We start from the raw sequence: 22,296 nt of genomic DNA on the forward strand, positions 1-22,296 counted from the left end.
TATACCTTCATGCTCTTCTTATTGCATTTTCTTCTTTATGTAACACTTTCAGCTGTCGTATGTGAAATGCAAGGGCTATACATTTACCTCTATCTACCTTACTATCCTTCAGATTTAATTTGCTGCTGTAACACTCACACAATAAAGAAACTTTTATTGTGTAGAGTGTTAATATAAACACTCATCTTTGATATGGTAACTGGCATTGAGCCTACACATTTAATTCAGCTCTCTATCAGTGCATTGTACTGTATTATTCTGTTCAGCCAGTTATTAAGGCTCATTTTCTCTGTTTAACAGAAGAATTGCAAATTGTTCAGTGATTTGAGTTAGTGACTAAATTTGAACATGATACATTCCATGTTATGCAATTCTGATACAAATTATTTTCTATTTTTTGAAGTACATCAACAAAACATGACAATAAAAAATGATTCATACTACATTTAACTGTAGATTATGCTCGAAACAATGCATGCTAGCAATTAAGTTAAATTAGTACAATTTCTGAATATCGAGTATAAGCATTATTTGACTATTCTGACATCAGCATACACCCTTCTTTTAATTAAAATCCCAGTTTGACTGAAACGATAAGAACTTGCATTAGTGGGTTACATGGTGCAGTGAATCAGAGAATATTGCTGTCAGGTGTGACTTTACCATTAGGCAGACCACATTAAAGCCATGTCGTATTATTTGCCCCTGTCACTAGTGAGCTAGAGATCAGTCAACTTAAATTGGCTGTTCTGTGGAAACCATTATGCTTTTTGAGTCACAGCTTTTGTGTCTTTTAAAAGACAAAAGGAGAGAGGGGGGAGAGAAAGACAGATGACGTCAAAGCTAGCAGTTCAGAGACAGCATTTGGACTTTTAATGAGTTTACAGTCTTTATGTAGCCCCTTTCAAACCCATGAGGGCTGAATGTTTCTTACTCAAGAAGTGGAGTATCACTTCTTCACATTTGATTCTATAATTACAATAAAATGTGAAACAAGGATTAACATCCATCTTAGAAAATCATCAACAACACTTCCTTGGTAATTTCCATTATTAAACAATAAGCTCCATATGGCATTGTTAATAGAAAGTGTTATCATGTCTGTTCTGCTTTTGCAGTTGAATACAAAATACACTATACACCTGTTGTGCAAAAGAGACTCAGCACAACAACACTCTTTGGACAGTCAGTCAGCATTCTGGACATTTTTTGCAGTAATATATTTTTAAAGATCCCTTTCAGACATGTTCTAAGACCGGTACAATTATTATCTGTAAACATTATCTGTAAACAGAGAGAAACTTTCCACTTTCACTAGCTGAATGTGAAAACAGATTTCTAGTGTTAAACTCTGAACATACATCGTTCGCCACATTAAAGGTCAAATATTCAAGAGAAATGAAACTACTTAAAGGCCAATTCACATAGGAAGCACATTAGAAGCACACTCACATATAAAACCCAATTCACCAGATACACTTCCATCCATCCATCCATCCATCCATCCATCTTCTACCGCTTATCTGGGGTTGGGTCGCGGGGGCAGCAGTTTAAGCAGGGAAGCCCAGACTTCCTTCTCCCCAGCCACTTCGTCCAGCTCTTCCCTGAGGTCTCCTACCGGTGGGACGTGCCCTGAACACCTCACAAGAAGATACACTTCCATTTTATTTATGTATCAATCTACATTGACTCCCAGACCTGCACAAATGACAGAGACTCTGCATTTTTGTGCACAGACATCTGTCAAATATCCAACTATATGTAAAGTATTAAGGGAATCTACATTGATCCATCAAGGCTCCCAGTCTGTCTGTGGGCTGGCCTGTTTCACTACAGGCAGATTCCCTTCACTTGCTACAGTGGGCAGGGAAGTAAAATGTATGTGTGAATAAATACAAAACTGTTGATTTCTACACACCAATGTCTGATCAAATGCCATCAGTTCACACCCTTGCACTTCAGAGTTCTATGAATAGAATACCTCACCCATAGCCTAGCTTGAACTTGATGTTGAAGTCTTCAAGTTAATGTCCTTAACTCACAAAAATGAGTGTTCTGGCCCTTCAACATAGTCAGCTGCCTCCAATCCTAGGTTGCTTGCTTTTTGTGTTTCTTCTACTTCATGTACTCTCCCCCTTTTTTAAATACTTAACTCTGCATCTACAGCCATCTCCTCCGAAGGTGCACCTTGCCATGTACTGTAGTCTTTGGAAAGGGAGACTGACCTACTTAAAACCTTATGCATAGACAGGAGCGTCTCTATATAATCTCAATGATTAATTTATGGTGTGTCTAAAGAATACCAGGCCTCTCTCTGAAAGTGATTAGCATTACGAGCTGCTGAGGCTGTCCTGGTCGAGTAGAAAAGCAGGGAGGTAAGGCCTTCTCTCTTCAGTGGTACCTTTGAGACTGATACTCAAGTCCGTTCAATGCATAAACAGTATGCTTTGAATAATGTCATTATTCAGTGAATAGGAGAGAGGTGACTGAGAGGTGACTTTTTTTGAGAAGAAGAATTGATTTCGCCTCGATCATATCAGAATAATATAGGAACGGGTTTTATGATGAATTGACTTGCTGGTCTGTTGTGGAAGGGGTGCTAGTGGCATGCTAATGCAAGTGATTATTATTGGTACTCACCTGCAATTCCCTTTTAAGACGAAAGTCTACTGTTTTCATGGCAGCTAACACAGCTATATGTCTGCATGTCTGAGTTAAAATTAAGGCACACACAAACATTGCTATGTCTCATATTTCTATTGTCCCAGTACAGTATATTGGCAATTAGTGCCTAAAATACATATGTGTATACCACCTACACTGATCACAGAGCATGTTCCGATCACCTGTCTAATTATGGTCTTCCCCCATGTTGTAACTTAATCTTTAAGTGTATGCACAGAAAATGTGTGAAAAGGGCAATCTTCAATTCATCTTAACCTAAAATTATTTGCTGTGTTTTATAGAGAATTTTATTGCACCTCAGTATCAAATGAATTATTTGAATCACTGAGATATGGAAGGTGATTCAGAAGTCTGGGACCAATTTAATAGCACTGAATCAGTGGATTCAATGTATTAAAAAGTATACACTTCTTTCTTGTTATAGGCTCCACTGAAGCCCTGAACAGAGTTGTGATTGTGGCACCACCTCAGAATGCAACAGTAGTGCTTGGCCGTCCAGCTGTGATGGAGTGTATGGCACAAGGCCAGCCGAAACCACTGGTGTCCTGGAGCAGACAAGGTAATACTCCCAAATGTTTCCACTCGATCTTCTCTATCTCCAGTTCTCAACTCCTTTTTTCTGCATCAATCACTCTTTCATTATCTGTGTCTCCCTTTATAAGTATATGTATCTCATGCATAAAGAACAAACATCAACACGTTAGGATTAGATTTGCATACCTGTGGCTGTAATGTTTTTGTTTTACTAATAATAGCTGTGTCTTAACTAGTTCTCTATTATTTAATTGTGCATTGTGCCATGCATTACATAACATGATTTGTCACAGAAATTCATTCAAACCTCCCCAGCTTACACACACACAAAGACATGCACACACATGCAAGATCTTGGGAAGAATTATTTAATGTGAAACTTTTGAATGTCTGAAATCTGAAATTCTTCACTCATTGACAATTAACCTCTAATCCTCTGTACAGGAAATTATGTAGAAGATTATACATTGTGTCAGTTTTCATAAACTGCATTACACTATTAAAGTCATGTGCAAGGTTCTTTGTCAGTGACCATATCTTTACTGATTATTATCAGTAAACAATTTGACAACACTACAAAATGGCGGACAAACTAAATAGTGCTCAATATAGTGATTTATGAATAATTTTATATACAGTCTAGGAGTGGATGCCTCTATGAAACCTGACTGAAAAGTCACAGAGCCACCTGTTGGTCACAGTATGGGATTACAGGTCAAATCCTCTGTGCTGTTTGTTTCTTTCCTTTGTATTGTTTCTCAGGCAACTGAAAGCCAGAGAAACTATCTCAAGGCTAATCTCCTTTCATCAGTTTCATGTGAGACTGCCCTCTGTTGTTCTGTGTTGCTTTCTTCTTTGATCAGATGGAAAACCAATTTCCACTGAAGTGGTCGTCCTCGCAACAAACCTGGTGATTAGGGACACTAGACGTCATCATGCTGGCGTATATGTCTGCAGGGCCAACAAGCCCAAAACCAGAGAGTTTGTCATTGCTGCTGCTGAGCTTCATGTGCCTGGTAAGAGTCATGTTATTTACTGTATGTGGTAACAGAGTCTCTGATGCTAAGTTACCCCTTCATATGGTGGTGGGAAAAGTAGAGCTTTATAACTGGAACATAATCAATAGGGTAGCTCCTCCTTGCCAATGTGGAAGTGACTTTAACCTACATTCTCTTTAATGGTCAGCAGGGATCAGCAAGACTTGCTCCAAAAAAGAAGTCTGATTGTATGAAAGTCTGTGAGAAAATTATTGTCTCATTTAGAGTAAAACTAATGATAAAGCAGGGTATGCTATAGGGCATGGCTATGTTGAGATTGACAAGTCACTACCACGGCGACAACGTTGGTTAGGTTATGTAACAATATAACCAAGTATAGGTGTAGCCATCACTGTCTTTTCAGTTCATGAAAGTTAATCATAACATTTTGGTCACCTAAAAAAGTCTTATTCAGCATTTGGTTGTACTAAAAGACCTTCCAAGGAGTCCATGTTCAGCTTTTCCGGTAAATTCACATAGAAAAAATTAGTATTAGTATTATCACATTGTTACATACAACCATGCAATTACAATGTCATATGATGCCATTGGGTCTGAAAGACCTTTTTACATAGACTTACGATGCTGTATCCAGTTATCTGTACATACATTCACAGAGTCCACACACCAATGGGTGACATCACATTGGCTATGTCTGTTTTCTTGTTTTTCCTTTTTTTCTCTTTCTTTTTCTTTTTCTTTTTTTTTTTTTTTTTTTACAAATGTAACAATGACAAATGTAATTTATACCCAGTGTAGAAAGGTTTGGAAAACACTCTCAGTGAAGTGCAAATAAAGTAAGCCTTTTAGGTTACAGAAGTCCCAAAAGAAAGCTTTCAATTATACAAATCAGTCAATGATAAAATATACAATCTCAGCAGTTCTTTTCCTTTTTTAAAATAAAAATGGGTTTTATTTTTAAAGCAAAAAAACAAAGTTTTGTTCTAATATATATATATATATATATGTATATATATATATAGTTACACTCAGGGCTGTGAGTGTTGTTTAATTAGCTTTGATTGACATTAGCTTGGCAACACCAGCAAACAACACAGCATAGTCTTTTTCAAACACAAACAGAAACTTAACACAACAAAAATGGTTTACCAGAAAATTGTGTTCAAATGAGAAAATATATTTCTAGTATTGTGTGCATAATCAATGACTATTGTGAGTCAGAGTTTTCTGTTTCCTACTTCCAACAGCGCCGCCAGTGATTCTCCAGCCCCCAGAAACAGTGTCTCTCTCCAGGGGAAACACAGCCAGGTTTGTGTGCAACAGCTCTGGAGAGCCTCCACCAGTGTTGCACTGGCTAAAGAATGGGCAGCCAATCAAATCATTCAGACGGGTGAAGACCCAAAACCCTGGAGTCCTGCTCATCAACCAGCTGGCACTGGAGGATGCGGGCTACTACCAGTGCATAGCAGACAACGGTCTGGGCACAGCATGTGCCACTGCCAAGCTGACAGTCATTGTAAGGGAAGGCCTGCCCAGCTCCCCTCGCCACCTGTCTGCCACACCCTACTCCAGCACAACAGCCCTGCTCACCTGGGAGAAACCCGAGTATAACTCTGACCAAATCATTGGCTACTCTTTACACTGCCAACGAGCCGTAGGTGTGTGTATAGTCACATGGGTGTGTAGGCATACAGTACGCTTTTCCACCTTTTCTAACAAATGTACGCATCTATTTGCATATTTTCATGTCTTTCAGGCTCAGATAATGTGGAGTACCAGTTTGCCATGAACAATGACACCACAGAGTATCATGTCAAAGAGCTACTCCCTCACACTGCCTACACATTCTTTGTAGTGGCTTACAGTCTCATGGGTGCCAGTCGCCCATCCATGCCTGTTACTGTGGAGATGCTGGAGGATGGTGAGTGTCAAACTTTGTGTACACCAGTAAAATAAGGCCAGCTTGGGATGTTTTACTGAGTCACAGAGCACATAATATTATTTTGCCAACCTTGTAACTCCTCAGGATTTTTAAGAGGTGCATGAATCATCAGTATCATCAGTTCATAAAGCTTCAGTTTATGTAGCCATTGAAAAAGTAGTACTAGACATTACAGAGAATTTGCTTACACCTGCTTTTAAATCTTACTGACATGTTATGTTTTATTTTATTGTAGAATCACTACATTTATGCTTTGCTGAAAGTCTCCTTTCCCCCGTTTTTGATTTGGTGCACCCTTTAAAATGTTTACGTAGAGATATGTTATAGTGTGTTTTACAACTATGCAGTTTATAGGATATGCCATGAGTGTGCATCATTATTTCTTCCTGTAGTGCCGAGTGCACCTCCTCAGCTGTCAATAGCCAGCACCTCCCCCACAGACATCAGGTTGATGTGGCATCCATTGTCCTCTCAGCACAGTCGAGGAGCTGTTACCCGCTACCGCATTGAATACAGCACTCTGGGTCAGGGTGAGTAAGCCTTGCTGGCCAATACAACAAGTTAACCATAACTGCCTGCAGGCAATGAAAGCACATACCAAGATATTTGTCCTTTTTAGTTTCTTGACAGGAAGAACTATACTTTATGAAGTTCTTTTATTCTGTTTCTGAAGTTTGTTGATAATGGCTTGAAAGTGCATCTTAGAAATGTGTGGTATATAGTATAGTATTTAGAAAATGCAAAAGTATTTCAGAGCAGAATCATTTATTCTGAATTCCAAGCTCTCCAGGGTGTATGTAGAGATTAAGTTCATTCTGAATAGAGCAATTTTCATTAGATGTGACAGCAAGACACTGCAGAAACAGGACAGGAAAGAGTTTTTTTGTTTAGAGAAAGAAATATTGCTACGCATTTTTGCAAAATAAGACATTCAGAGCATCTGATGTGTATTGATGTGTTCCCACAGTGGACACTGTGTTTTCAGTGGAAGTGGCAGGTAATGAGACCCAATTCACATTGAGGGAGCTACAGCCCAACCAGGCCTACAGACTGAGGATAGCAGCTGGAACAGGCGTTGGCTTTGGAGTTCCATCTGAGTGGGCCCAGCACCAAACACTTGCCCACTATAACAACAGCGACCACAGCATGGGTAAGAAAGATACCAGACGTGGCTCACTTAACATTTACAAATTCCTTAAATTCTTATTTTTCACCCTGGTTATGATGGGTTTTTTATGTCATGGAATTTTGAAGATTTTTGGCAGGAATATCAGTCATGTCTTATCATGCATGTGTATTAATGTAAGAAAGGCATACATGAATTTCACTATTCTGGGACAGAACGTACCCCTGTCTTTTGCCTGCCAGATTTAAATTGTGACAATCTAAAGAAGAGTTTTTTTTATTGTGTGTAGTGCTCATAAAAGCAGTAACCATCTTGTTTGATGGCATTGCTATAGGGAATAAAATAACTAAATTATTTAATGCACAGGTCTTACCTTGATTGCTACTCATATACCAAATTAAAATATATTATACATTTTTTTATAGAAGAATGTCTTAAGTTTGTGAGGATTATGTGTTTTAAAATTTGTAAAGCTGCTCATACCATATATTAGTTGTGGTCTGTAAGAGGTGTTTTTAAAAGACATGCCTGCCTAACACATGATGACCAAACAACCAGCAAACTAAAGACCAGACTGACATCCACTTCCTTGAAATAGGAAATAATAACTGCTATGTATGTTTTTGTAATTCAGGCATACAATTAATTTGAATCTATGTACAGCATACATGTGGGCTATCAATTACAGTAGTAGCAAAACTGTGTGGATTTGGACATGTTCAGAAACGATAGGTCAAAATGTAAGTCCCATTGTCTTGTAATTTGTAACATCATGTAGACTTGTTGGTCACACTTTTTTTCAAATTCCAATCTTTTTCAGTAATTTTTGCCCCTACTGAGATGAAAGTCAGAGCCAGAGTGAGCACACTCAATGTAACATGGCATCCCTCACCCAATCACACACTGATCTCTGGGTATAAGCTGTCCTGTCGAGAGGTGGAGGCTGACGAATCAGGAAATGGAGAAAAGAAAACACAGACCCACATCATCAAGCTCCGTAAGAGGGCCAGGTATCATCTCCTCACTGGGCTGGGTAAGTTGTTGACAGAAGCATCTCCAAAGTCAACTTGCTTTTAACCATATTTTGCTTTGTCCAAACACACACTAACGAGATTCCAGTTTTGATCTCATAATGTTATTTTTGTCCTCTTTCTGTCCCTTTCTCTCTGCCTTCCTGTGCCTTTGTGTGTGTTAGTCCCTGACCATCAGTATGAGGTGAGGGTTTGGGCATTCAACAAGCAGATAGACGGATCTGCTGCTGTGTGGAAGGGAAGGACAGACAAGGCTCATGACAGAAGTAAGCGTTCCTTTTGCATGTGTACATGTATACAATAAATGAATGAATGAAATACATGGCTGTGTTCTCAGATTTATAATAGAACAACTAATCATTACATTTTCTCAAGATTCAAGTCTAATAAAGTGCATGTTTGTGTTAAAGCATCACCGCCACCAATGCGCCCCCCTCCATTGCCTCCAAGCAGCATCCAAGCCACGGTCAACAGTTCCACCTCCATCTGGTTGCGTTGGGAGAAACCGCGGTTCAGCAACGTACGCATCATCAACTACACAGTGCGCTGCAGCCCGGCGGGAACCACCAATGCCTCTCTGGTTTCCTACCACACCAGGTCAGAAGCCAGGATGAACAACTGAAACTTTATCCTGTCTAAAGTGTATGAGAGATACTGGCCCTGCGTGTCTAAAAACCTATATTCATGGTCAGATTTCTTGTATTATATCATATTACTTACAAAAATTGGGCTCCAAAAAGAGATATTCTTGAGCCACTCTTAGGCTGAGCAAGGATAAATTGTGTATTAAAAGAATTTATTTAGCTTTGCTGTCCTTTTTTTGAAAAGATGAAAGGTTAAAATCATATGGAGGCCATTTAATAATAATATTTATATAACTATATGTAGGCTTTTAGTATAGCTTTGTACAGTGGCCAGTTTTTATCATTTTTATTAAGGAGAATACCTTTGCCCTCACCAATTCTTTACATTCATACTTAGTTTTGTGTCCAGCACTAAACAAACATGCATTTTTTCCTTGTGAGGGTTCTATTGTATTTTGAATTATCTGTGAATAGCAAGACAGGAAGTGTCACAACACACAGTATAGTACATAATGTGGTTTTTGCATTGATTTGACCTTAAACGCTTATTTTAGGACTATGTCTTCTCTTCACTATTATTTGTATATTTATTTTGGTATTATGAGGATAGATAGATACCAGATATGGAGTTCATGGTGTATAAACAAGTTGAGGAATAATAAAAAATGATTGTCAAGCAACAGGCAGGTAGTAAGAGGCAACAGCATAAAGGTAATACATACTGTAGCCTAGCTTGGTCCAACAATGCAAACTAACAAGACTAAATTTAATTTTTGTTTTTCTTTCAGTTCAAATTGTAAAACATACAATGCAACTCTACTGTTGTGTATTGCAGCTCTGCTCAGGAGATACTGCTTGGGGCATTGAAGCCCTTCACCCACTATGAGCTGGCAGTGCAGTCTAATGGAGTGGATGTGGTGGGACCCTTTAGTGCCACAGTGGAGGAGTCCACTCTGTCTGACAGTGAGTCTCTGCTGTGCTCTATCAATTTATTAAGCTAGCTTTGTAAGACCATTTGAAGAAATCCTTTAGTGTGCCTGTGCATACAATTGAGCTAATGTGTAGACCAGCCTGCTGGCTGGCCAGTGGCCAGTGCACATGGGAATTGGTTGTTGCCATCAATGACTGGTGATAATTGGCCCCAATAAAGAAAAACAGGTATAGTAGTAGCACTCATGTTAGTTAGCAGCCCTGTCTATCAGCCAAGTAAGACTGGGAGAGAGGAGAGTGTGCTGCTTTTAATGACATTATCACCACCAGTCACCCTGCCACGCTCTCCACTACCATGTATCATCACCTGAGCCCCGGCCCATGCCCCCATTGGCCTGCTCATCCCCTCTCTCTAGTACCCAGGTGGCAGGGACATGAGAACGCAGATGGTTGTCACACAGCATGTCAAATCCCCCACTAAGACAATATACATTCCCCAGCTGTGAGGCCTCATTTCTGGGCTCTAATTACTGACCCAGTCCTCCTTTCTCCTCCAGGGCCCTCCACACCTCCGGAGGAGCTGCAGCTGAGTGCTCTAGACTCTACCTCTGTACTGGTGAGTTGGCGCCCTCCGCTGGAGCCTAATGGAATCATCGTCTGCTACAGGATCTTGTACAGTGGCAACATCAGCCAGCCTGACTACTTGTGGAAAAACCTCTCTCAGGACGGTGAGTGCTGGCTAACATGACATGACCTCTCTGCACACAAAACAATTAATATCAAACTTCTGACTCCAAATTTTATTTTCATACGGTTGTTGCAGTAATATGTTTTTTGGAATATATTTCAGAAAGTTGGCACTGTCTGTTTCTCACTTTCTCAGGGAGCATTACCAGTGTGGAGGTCCAGGGTCTGTCTGGTGGCAACCATTACTTTTTTAAGTTGGGAGCATCTACTGAGGTGGGACCGGGACCTTATTCACCTGTAAAGGATGTTCACACCCCACCTCAGCAATATGGTACGTGTCATGTGGCACATAAGTGAAAGTAATAATATGAAGGTAATTAATAGAGAATAAAAAATATGATAATAACAAGAGTCACAAAAATTACAACACTACACACAAAAACTGTCCACCACCCAAAAAAATTAAATAAAAAAATAGCGGTAAAAACATTTCAGAAAAGCAGGAGAAGGTTCACCATTTCGGTAAACACAAGAAATAATAGATACACTTTCAACATATGCATAAAGGGTTTTCCACATTGAAATATTTCCTTATGGAGCCTTTCAGTGTATACCTTATCAAGATTTGCATGGTGCAACACATCCTTCATCAACTGACCATGAGATAGTGAGGTTGCAGACTTCCATCTAAGCAAGATCAGGCATCTGGCCAGCAGACAACAAGTGATATAAAGTCAGCATTTAAGACAGAGGGGTTCGGTGGTATGGAAACCACTCTAAACAATGCTATCAGAGCACTGGATTGAAGAGAGATCAATTTCAAAGAAAAAAATCAAGAAGTTTATAACTTAGATAGGTTTAACAAAAGAAAGGAATTAGGATTCACATTCAAAGACAGAGGCTTGAACACTGGCAATGATACTTAAAGATTAGCACCCACAAACAATTAACTTATATACTTCGGGAAGGTTGTGGATCAGTTTGGGGTATTCAATTTGTTAATGAGAGGAGCTTTGAAATGACATGCAGGAAACATCAATAACTTGCTGTGTATTTTTTGCATATTTCTTTTTTATTGCATTGGACTTTCTAATACATGAACACACGTTCACACCCATACACCAGCACACACACATTCATAGACAGACTTTCCCATTAAAGTGGGTAATTTGTCCCTGCCAGGAGAGACAGTGTTGCCCTGCAGGACACTTTTATTTCGCTTCTCCTACTCTGGCGCATTTTGAGGATAATAAGTGTGGATATCAAAGGGGCAGCCTCAGCAGTGACCCCCCAGGGGAGATCTTTGAATTACTGCTCTTTGTACGATGCAGGATTGCTATGAAAAGCACTTTCTTTACCCCCATGTCACTTTGTGTTTAAGCTCGCAATCTCATTATGTACTTTATAATTCCCCATCAGTCAGCATTTTAGTATTACCTGTAATTATTAAATGCCCCGTTTGTCTTTAAACAGAGGGAGTCATGAAAATGGAACCATTAACTTCCCACAGAACAATTATTCAACATGAGCCCCTTTAACTCTTTCAGGCACATACGGGCACTTGGTGGAGGAAATAATCGATGTAAACTTTGAGTATTTGATTTGTCTTGTCATGTGCATGTTAAATGAATATTGCTGCGTACAGGGGTGTACAAGTACCATTTATGTTTCATGTATGACAGTTTATCATCAAAAGAAATGATAATTAAAGTTTGCTTTTTAATTAAAATGTCTTTTTATTGAAGAATTCAATTTAACATACATTCCACACATACATTTTCATAATTGATTCAAATAAGGTAGAAGAAATCAAGTGTAATCACATTGAAACAAAATAAGACAACAAAACAACAACAGAGGCAATTAAAAAGAGAGGAAAACGAGTAACATAAAGTGACAATACAAACAATAACAGGCTGACCAGGATCTCCCATCACTAACAGGTCTACCCGCACCACCTCTACCCCAGCTCACCCCACTATCCCTTTCCTATGCATCTCCACCCCACCCTCCCCCCTCAATTCAATTCTTTCATTATTCAACTATCAGAGTTGTTGTGTATCGTGTGATAGTATGTGGACTGCTGTACTGGAGTTATAATTTCAAGCTATGATATGAGGGGTTTCCAGGTTTTATTGAATTGTTGAATCCTGTCTTACAGTGCATATCTTATCCTTTCTAAATGAAGTGTGTTGGTTAAATCCTCTAATAGCATCTTAGAAGTAGGAACAGTTGCACTCTTCCATAAAGTAAGGATTAATTTCTTTGCTATTATTAGGTGTGCTTTTTGTGTTGTTAGTTTCTGGGTGTTTGATTTTTCCAGTGCAATAAGCTGTGAGAATGAAGTTTATTTTTACCCAAATCCTTAGCAATACAGGTGATTGGATGTGAATATTGGCTGTCATAGTGTTGCCAGTATGCTGTGTGAATGGGACTGTGGTGGTTGGTGGGTGGGTGAGAGTTCCCGCCATCTGTTTCCTCTCCTCTCCATGTCCAGACTGCCAAAGATGATGAGCATAAATTAATATCAATGAAGGTCTGCTATCGCTACTTGAATTTTGCCTTGTATCTCTTTGCTACTGTGCTATAACTTTGTCTTAAATGAAGGAATCAATATATTCTAACAGAGTCGCTTTACATCAGGCCTGAGCCAAATAGTATTTCAAAATATATCCTTTTTAAATGCAATCCTTGAAGAGCAGTTTCTGTCAATTAATGAAAGTGCCTGATGTTACTTGGATGATGTAACTCTACTAATCTGGTGCTCCAAGCAAGTAAAATCTAATGCTGCTAATTGTGGTTTACCTTGATTCTTACTGTACATTTCTTTCCTTCTTTTTTATATTGTCTGTTGTTTTAACAGAGCTGGACATCCATGCAGTGACAGGCATCATAGTTGGTGTGTGTCTGGGGCTGATATGCATCCTTCTCTGCATGTGTTTCAGCTTTCGCAACGGCAAGGCAAGGTATGGTCATTTGTACTTATACAGTCCCTGTGCACTCATTTAGCTGCCATCTTTATCTCTTACTTGTTACACTCACTCAGAACAAATGTTGTGTTATAAACATAAAGTTAGATATTGACTGAGACAAATATATTACTGTACTAAACAGTCTTCTCTAGTACCAAAATCTATCCTTCCCGCTTATATCTGCTCCAAATAGGGAGGTATCTGGGGGCCTGGATTCCACAGCTGTGACCCCTCAGTACAGGAGAGGAGGCTGCCCTGTTCCCCCCAATGTGCCAGAGTGCCGTGATAGCCACGAGCTGGAGACACTGATGCCCCCAGGCAGCCAAGAGTCTGGTCTGCTGCTAACAGTGGTCCCAGAGGAGCAGAGCCTGATGGCAAGTGCGAATCCAGAGGAAGGGGAGGATGCCCATACACCTGAAACCAAGGTCAAAACCTGCATGAGGGGAATTCTTTTCCAGATGGGCCTTGGGATATTTTGATGTTTTTTTCACATGTTGATAGAGGGATAATCGCTCTAATTTTTGTGCATCTGTTGTGTTGTTAATCTTACAGGCTGCTTGGAACGGCTCTGTGAGTCATAACTGGGCCAACAGAATCACAAGATACAGAGACACCATAACAGAAGACTCTCCAAAACTCATTAATGGAGCTCTCAACATGCTCACTAATGATAACGGCACGGTAAATGTATGAACTTAATATAATTGCGTATTGATCCAGCTATCAACCTGTGTCTGACAAGCAGGCAAATTTTGGAGGCTAAATCAGCTTTAGGATCAGCGAGTCAGATGGAATTTCTAACAGGGATTTCTGCTGATATCTATGTGAAATATAACCCATCATGCCCATTATCTTAGATGTGTACTAAACAGTATCTATGATAGACTGTGTGTGTATCTAGACAAAAAGCGTTAAGTGTTACTTTGGTAGATCAACTGACAAAATGACCTGAAGTAACCGTGACATTATTGTGTTGCAGGACTTAGAGGATCGTCTTTGTACATCTCTGTGCAGTAACCAGGTCGAGGCAGAGGTCATTGTTCACTCAGAGCTGTCAGATCCAGGGATGGAAAAAGCAGAGGCAGGCAGCAAAAGGGTGAAGGAGCCTAACACCACCAGGGGACCCTCATTATCAGAGGACAGACATTCCCCTTTGAGCCAGCCAATCCTGCCAGGAGAGGAGGAACCTCTTGAAAAACTGTCACTGACCCAGAGCCCCTTGAGTCTTCCCACAATAAAGTTGGTGGCTAATCACAATGGGGACCTAGAAGGCATGAGACACCATCCGAATGCAGCCACAGAGCCACAGCAGGACATGGGGTTAACCAATGGCTTCCACTCCCCTAAGACAATGCGGCCTGTGCTGAGGTCAGAGCATCTGGAGAACGGGGACTCCAGACAGTGCCCTTCGGCACCAGGGAAGGCCATCTCTGCTGGGCTGCCCCCTGCCCCCTTTGTCAGCTCCGGCCTTGTCCACTCTACCTCAGCGGCACACAGTTACCTGTACCCGTAGCCTTTGCATGTAGGGCATCGACCCTTACACACACATACAGACATCAGACTGATTTTTGTTTCCTTTACGTATCCAGGAAGGATCCCCAAGGGTTATTTTTATGCACCTCATTGTTGGATTTCTTTCTCTTCCTTGCAAAGTTTTTATAAATACTTTGAATCCATTGTTTCATACTTGTGTATATACAGTATACAGTATATTTTTTAGTGGTAGAGTACTGTATATGGGTATGCATTCTCTAGCATTGTCCTGTCCGTAGGAGAGAAAAGAACATTTTAAATTAACCAAGCAGATGGAAGTGGATTGAAAGAGGCTATTCCCACTTTGTCACATATGGCTCTGTTCCACTCAGGAATGAGAGAGCCTGGAACATTACCTGAGTGAGTGAGCACTTGGAAAGGCTCATCATCTTGGACGAGAGGAGTGGAAGCGCAGGCTCCAATGGGTCTCCCTGGACTTTGTTGAGTGGATGCTACTTTACTGTGGCACTGAGGAATTAGCCTTAAAGAGTACCTGCACACTCTGAGAGTGCAGAGCACCTGTGTCTCTCTCCAGCCTCCTGCTGTCTCAGGGTCCACACATACACACACACACATACAGTAAGCTAAAGCTTAGCTGTGTTGATTCCACGATATTTCACATAAACTCACATGGTCGAACATAAACATTTACACACACATTTCCCGACTGGAGTGTGGGGGTCTCAGGTGCCTAATTATTCTAGGTGCGTTTATAACCTCTGTATATTTCTATAGATGATTATATTCAGTAAGTAAAAAACATATGTCAGTATGATAAAAAAACAAAAAACAAAAAAACAACACACATGCAGATATACAGATTTGGTACACATGAAGTATTATTTTCCAAAATGCCATATATCCAGGTGGAATGATCTTATCAACCAGGGACTCAGTTGAATAGTAAAAAAAGTGGTCTTGCTGTTTTTCAGATGGCGGATATCTCATTTTGGAATCAAAGTATTTACATGTTAGATGTTACAGCGACCCATCTGAAGATGGTTCTCCTGGTTTGGCTCCCAATTAGGGATGCACCAATGTCCACACTGTTCTTAATATATTGTGCCATCAGTTGGAGCCAATTGTAATTTTTAATTTGACATAATTAAAAATAATTTGAAGTGAAATCCTTGCCATGATTTGCAGGAAATTCAACTTGTGTTTTTTCCATGATGACATAGATATTTCTACATTTACTAGATAGGAATGGAGTTTGATGTTTAGAAAGACAGAAATATACTCCATACTTTTTATATTGACCCAAAATGTACAATTAAATCTGTGATACTCAAGTATTGCGTTAGATTGGTTTTCATGGTTAACCAATTAGTCATAATTGGTTTCTGCAGTGTAAACGGGTAACTGGTGCATCCCTACTCCTTATCAACAACACTACCTCATTTCTTTTCAGGACGATTTCCAGTGTGGTTTTATTAGTTTTATGTAACTAGCACCTTTTTAAAATCTTTTTCTTAACTCGTCTGATTTTAAAGCCTTTGGTATTTGCAGAAATAATCGTCCGACACTGACTGTATGTTCTTGTGATAAGTCAAAAAGCAAATTATGTCGCTTTAGTGCATTGCAGCTTCCTATCAGATCTCAGTTAGATTGTGTCACTCAGTATTGTAAAATTCCCACAGAAAACAAGAACAGTGTCTTTGATGTGAAGCACCTGAAACCAGGCCCAGTCAGTTTCACCAAATTGCAGTCACAACAATTTCAGACCTGCATTTCTGGACCTGAAGTTCAAGTCAAACCAGTGCCATCTATAGGCAAAGTAAGTTATCGCTTATGCATTTTGACGCTTGTGCTACACGCAGGCAATGAATATTACTCCAGCATCACAGCATTTTATAGATTTGGTTTGAGTGTATTCCACTGGTGGATGTTTTAAAGGGTACACATTTTTATTTTATCTCACATGCAATGCAAGATGTAAAACTTAAGGCTAAAACAAAGCGTGCACATACATACTGAAAACAGCAACTACAAAAATAGAAAAAAGCTGTAACCTGCATTGCCTGCAGGTGGCAGAAGTGTTACAATTGCAAAGGCTTTAACTTTCTTTCATGCAGGAGGTGATAACTGACATGTCTATATATTGATGTGAATGAGTGAATTTGTGAGTTGATTAGAAGTGTGTAAGATGGTTTTGTAGGTGCTTCCCATGTAAAAGAAGACCTGTAAGGATGTGAACCCAATACTTTGACTCATGTGGAAACAAAGGGCAAGGGTTTCTCTGTATGGGTGCGATGTGAAACATAATAATAATAATAATAATTATGATAATAATAATAATAATAATAATAATAATAAGGATAATAATAATAATACACTTCAAAAACTGACAGAATGAGCAGACCATTAAGTCAAGCTCTGTTGTACATGATGTCTCTTCTCCTCTCAGGTGGCTGTCTTTAGTCATCCAGCAGTGAAAAGGGAGTGTGCAAGCCTTGGAGACCACTTCTTTTTGTATGTATGTCCTTGCAAGTGTCTAAATCTTACCAGCTCAACTCATTCACGCCAACAATTGAAATGTAAAGTGTTTCTCATGACATGTAGGAAACATTCTCGATGTGTTTCTTACCAACATAATTGTGTTTGCTCTAAAACGTTTCCGATCAAAATGCACGGTTGGTACCTCAAAGTGACTTATTTTATGATTATTTTATATTTAAGCCTTGCCAATTATGTTCTTAACATTGCAACACAATTAAGACATTTTTACTGCTGTAGCAGTCACGTAGGGACAGAAGTGAATGTGTTCTCAGCAGACCTGGGTCAAATATTAGCTGGGAAATCTTTTTGGCGGGTTAGTGCAGGGTTTGCATATCAAGATAATTCTAATGTTACTTACTGTAAGCTACAGGAATGTTCATTAAATATTGTCTTATTAGACTTTAAAAAAATGTACAGGCACTCACTGTATTGTGCTATATCCCAAACCACACTTAAATGGTACATGAAGAGTACTTCAACAACAAGTTCATTGATAGCAGGAAACTGCAGCTGCACCACTCAACTCATCGATCTAAAGTGTCAAGCATGTTTTACTTGTGGCCACTCCAATCAGTGATGTCAGAGCAGGTTTCTAAAAAAAACATCTGCTGTCACATAATTGATTTGGGCAACAATAGTGAGCAGTGCAGCCAGTTTTGTGTTCTAGTGATCTTTTCCCCTCTATGTATAGCTAAAACAAACCACCAAAACTGTTTGTCTATACCTTTGGCCCAGGTTCTATAATGATACTGTTTTGTTTTTTATCATCCTCTAAGGCATATATGTCCCAAATCCAGAAAGAAGCATATTCTCAAAAGCATTCCAGTCTTATATCTATAAAATACCTCTCTCAATCCAGGTCAGCCATGATTAGCCATGCTACCTTAAGCAGAGGAATGCTAAAACCCCAGACTGTGTTGCTGCTGCTCTGATTGGCTTCATCCCATTTTGGCTTCAGTTCATCCATTCACTTAAACATTTGCAAATACTTGAGTCAAATCTGTAGTTTTTGGACAACCAAGTGAATGTGGATGACTGAATCAGAGTACATACCGTGTTTCAAGTAAATAGTCAGTCCCAGTAACAAAGATGACTTATGATTGTCTAAACCTTTTAACACTCAGCTTGTAGAGTCCTTTCACAGAACATGATTTTTTTTGTTTTTTACATATCAAGACCATTTTCAAAAAAGAACCAATACACCAAGTTTTTATTTTGTATTTTATATATTTTTCCCACAATTTAATGCTAAGAAACCATTGCTTTGCCCATCACTCTTGTAATTGCAAACCAACTACAGTACAGCCCTTTAGCACTTCTGTAGGCTAACATAAAATAAAAATGATTTGCTAGTGCTTCTCTGCCCAGAGATTGCTCTCCACACCACTGCACCAATTTGTTCTGACATTTAACACATTTTGAATTGAGTTGTTTTGTGCCGGTGAGTTGCAGTTTTTGGGTGTTATTCAGTTTAAACGATTTCACAAATTCATTTCTGTGATGCAGTAGTTAGATTTTATGATGATGTAGCTACCAAAATCTGTAATAAAAAATCTAGTTGGACATTGCAATGGTTCAATATAGACAATAGTATCACAAAGTATTTAAGTTTAGAAGTTTCATGTTCTCTTTTACCACATATATTTCAGTTAAATCACGCTGTTTTGCCCATGTTTTAAGTCTTGATGCAGTAGTGGTGTGTGGAGCCAACACAGAGGATCTGTAATGGGGATTAGCCTGAAACCTGCCTCCAGCAAAAAGGATGTATGCTCTCCTTATAGGAGCTCTATTTAACTCTTTAACCACTATCTTTGAAATACATGTAACTTTTTTTCCTTTTTGTTTGTCTTTTTGTTGGCTGGAACAATCAGATTTTATTAGAGGGAGGAAAATGACTCGTGCTCTCATTTCGTAGAGATGATAATTACATTGATAATTGTTTTCATTTCATCCTCTTTTTGTAAGGGTTATATTAAACAGTATACCTCATGTTGGTAACTTGTTGATTTGTTTCTGATCAGTTTCTTGATAATGCACATTTTGTAACTATTAGAATATGAGCATCCTGTTGTTTTGTGAGCCACGTTTTTCATGGAGGACAGGATTGACTGTTTAGTTTTACCTCAATGTGAGTTATTACTCATTACAGTGTCCTGGATGCTCTTGTCTAGTGGTGAAGGGGTAAACAAATAACAGGAGTAAGAGGTGAGCGGATGTAATCTAAACCTACTTTTACATTGTTATTCAGCAATACTAGTTATTACCAAATCTTTGCTCCTGCTGAATAACAGCGCAAGTCTGTTTTAGGTGAAATACCACTTTGACACAACCCAGGCGAATGAAGTACTAAGCAGGAAGAAGGGCTAAAGGGACATCCTCCCAAGGCAGGTCATACCTCTCAGTGCAGACAGCCATTTAGAAATAATTGTCTCTTCTCTACTCAGGTGCCCCATCTTTGCATAAAATTGTAGAGGATCATGCCAGCATATCCAACTCAGATACATGTCATTTGTTGTCAAACAAAGCCTCATTTTGTCCTTTTTGGAAAGTAAATCAAGGAAACTCTTATGCACAGATGATATTTTGTTTTGTACAAATCGCTCAGTGTATTCTGTCTTTTCTCTATACATTCTGGTGCTTTGTGGTGAGCTGCTTTGTCCAGTGATGTCACATTGTTGTGATTTTTTTGTACGTCGTCTGCTCTAGTTTTGTGTGTACCGGCTCAGTTGTACTTCTCAGAATGTCTAAGCGCAGTGTTCATGAACCATCAGTGATGCTCTGCAACTATTCAGACACCTCTGTAATCATTGTGTGCCGAACAAGACCTCATTCATGTCAAAGACGCTACTGTAGGAGCAACTTTAAGAGCAACTGTAGGAGCAATTGTAGGAGCACGTAATAGAGAAGCACTTCTTCCTGGCCATAAGCAACTTTCCAAGGTCATCTTTACATTACTAGAAGTGCAATTTTGTTAGTCTGTAAGGCAACAGATGGATTACTCAGTGTTAGTCATGGCCACCACAGCCATGATGTGTGATAGAAACATTGCTTGTTCAGAGGAATCAGTCACAGAGAGGTAGTTGTGGTTTGTAGAAATATTTCCACTGTGTTACCATATGTGAACATGTCAAAACTCACAGCAACTCTCAAGATGTCTGTGGAAACTACTCTTCTGTAAATAAACATCAAAGAAATTTGAAAGTTAGGCTCAGTGTAATTCTTTTGATCTCCACCAAGCTGTGCATTCTTCAGCCTAAATTTGATATCTCACTTTAATGTCTTTTTTTTCCCCTTTTTTTTTTTTTTTACCTCGGTCTCCAAAGATTTATCAGCCATTGTAACTCCCTGTTTGAATGTTCTTCCATGTCCCACAAATGGCATTTAAGATAACTGCCAGCTTGCATACTTGGGTTATTTCTTGTCATATTCCAATTATTGTGACCTTCATGTCATATCTCAGTGTGATATTGTGCCTTAGTGGTTTGCATTCATAGATTTAAAACAAATTTCACCATGTTAATGTGGGAATGGAGGGATATTCTGTTTTTGCAGACATTTTCTGCCAGTGCAGGAACAGATGGGATACCACTCTCACATCCTCATTTAGTTTAGCTTAGTTTATTTTTTAAAAAGGGACAGTGTACATTCATGAACATTTCAAATTAAAATGTAAATGCACATTGTAAATATGTAGTTACAGCCAGCAGCAAGTTAACTTAGATTTGCATAAAGAGTGAAACAGAGGGAAACATTTCTCTCTAAAGGTAGAAAAATCCACCTACCGGTATGTCTAGAGTTCTCTTGTCTGGCCAGAACCAGGCTAGGTGTTTCCCATTGCTTCTTGTCTTCATTCATAGCTGAGATCATTATCATATGGCTGAAGTGTCATATTTAATGGACAAATAAAACCAGCTGACTCTCAGTAAGAAGGCTAACCAAGTCAAGAACATTATGCCATATTTAAAAACAAAAATAAAATTGTATTAAATATACTTGCTGAAAGCAATTATGTATAGCATATAGTCCTATTTGATCATTGCCATTGATTAATTCAAATAATATTTTGTAGTTCAAATTGCATACTAGATCCTTAAATACAGTAAGTTGAGTAACTGAATAGGGTTGTTTTCTATAAGTCATCAGCCCAGCCCCACAGAGGTATAATTGGTAACAAGAATAATAAGACATGCTGTCTCTGGAGCATACAGTGAAATAAATCCTGCACTGTAATAACTAGCCTCCAAGCATCCCTTTGGGTGCACACATTAGCCAGGTAACATGCCCTCAGTTCCTTTGTACCCCACCCTTTTTACTCCAGCAGAGCCTCAGGATGCTAATCAGTCACACTAAAAGTTGTCATTCATATATGAACCACAGGGGGGCAGTGTGGTCATTCCCAGCGATTCTTATCATAACCTGGTGCCACTCCCATCAGAAGAGAGGCTGTTTTGAGTGTTGGACCTCATGCTGCTCTGACCTCATACCTGCTTTGGCTACCGAATTGTGCAAATATAGAAATATAGAAAATTGTTTGCCCTTGCAAATTTATATTGCTTTTCATGTATAGGTGGAACAAAATACAGGGATTTTTTTGCGATTTGTGTGTGTGTGTGTGTGTGTGTGTATGTGTATATGTGTGTCTGTCTGTCTGTGTCTTTGTGTGTATGGGTATGTGTACATGATAGTAGAGACAGACAGCCTGACAAGACAAGGAAGGGAGGTGATGGAGATAAGAGGGTGAGATGAGGGCAGAGAGTTAAGACAGGAGCACTGAG

General features: G+C 39.3%; 1 protein-coding gene across 2 annotated transcripts in view; it reads left to right on the forward strand.

Annotated features, from left to right (window-relative positions):
- Nucleotides 1-17,933, forward strand: part of igdcc4 (immunoglobulin superfamily, DCC subclass, member 4) — a 52,558-nt gene extending 34,625 nt beyond the window's left edge. Inside the window, exons 5-20 of one of the 2 annotated variants that reach the window (XM_053336492.1) lie at nt 3,110-3,244; nt 4,083-4,235; nt 5,465-5,875; nt 5,974-6,138; nt 6,552-6,689; nt 7,127-7,309; nt 8,106-8,318; nt 8,481-8,582; nt 8,727-8,913; nt 9,736-9,863; nt 10,388-10,558; nt 10,714-10,848; nt 13,381-13,483; nt 13,683-13,914; nt 14,042-14,176; nt 14,469-17,933. In XM_053336492.1, the coding sequence (XP_053192467.1) occupies nt 3,110-3,244; nt 4,083-4,235; nt 5,465-5,875; nt 5,974-6,138; nt 6,552-6,689; nt 7,127-7,309; nt 8,106-8,318; nt 8,481-8,582; nt 8,727-8,913; nt 9,736-9,863; nt 10,388-10,558; nt 10,714-10,848; nt 13,381-13,483; nt 13,683-13,914; nt 14,042-14,176; nt 14,469-15,002 (3,125 nt within the window). In that variant the 3' untranslated portion in view covers nt 15,003-17,933. The remainder of the gene's footprint in view (nt 1-3,109; nt 3,245-4,082; nt 4,236-5,464; nt 5,876-5,973; nt 6,139-6,551; nt 6,690-7,126; nt 7,310-8,105; nt 8,319-8,480; nt 8,583-8,726; nt 8,914-9,735; nt 9,864-10,387; nt 10,559-10,713; nt 10,849-13,380; nt 13,484-13,682; nt 13,915-14,041; nt 14,177-14,468) is intronic. The other variant, XM_053336578.1, reaches the window with a different exon arrangement.
- Nucleotides 17,934-22,296: the final 4,363 nt, after the last annotated feature.

Source organism: Scomber japonicus, chromosome 1 (assembly GCF_027409825.1).
Source record: "Scomber japonicus isolate fScoJap1 chromosome 1, fScoJap1.pri, whole genome shotgun sequence".
Classification (NCBI taxonomy): domain Eukaryota; kingdom Metazoa; phylum Chordata; class Actinopteri; order Scombriformes; family Scombridae; genus Scomber; species Scomber japonicus.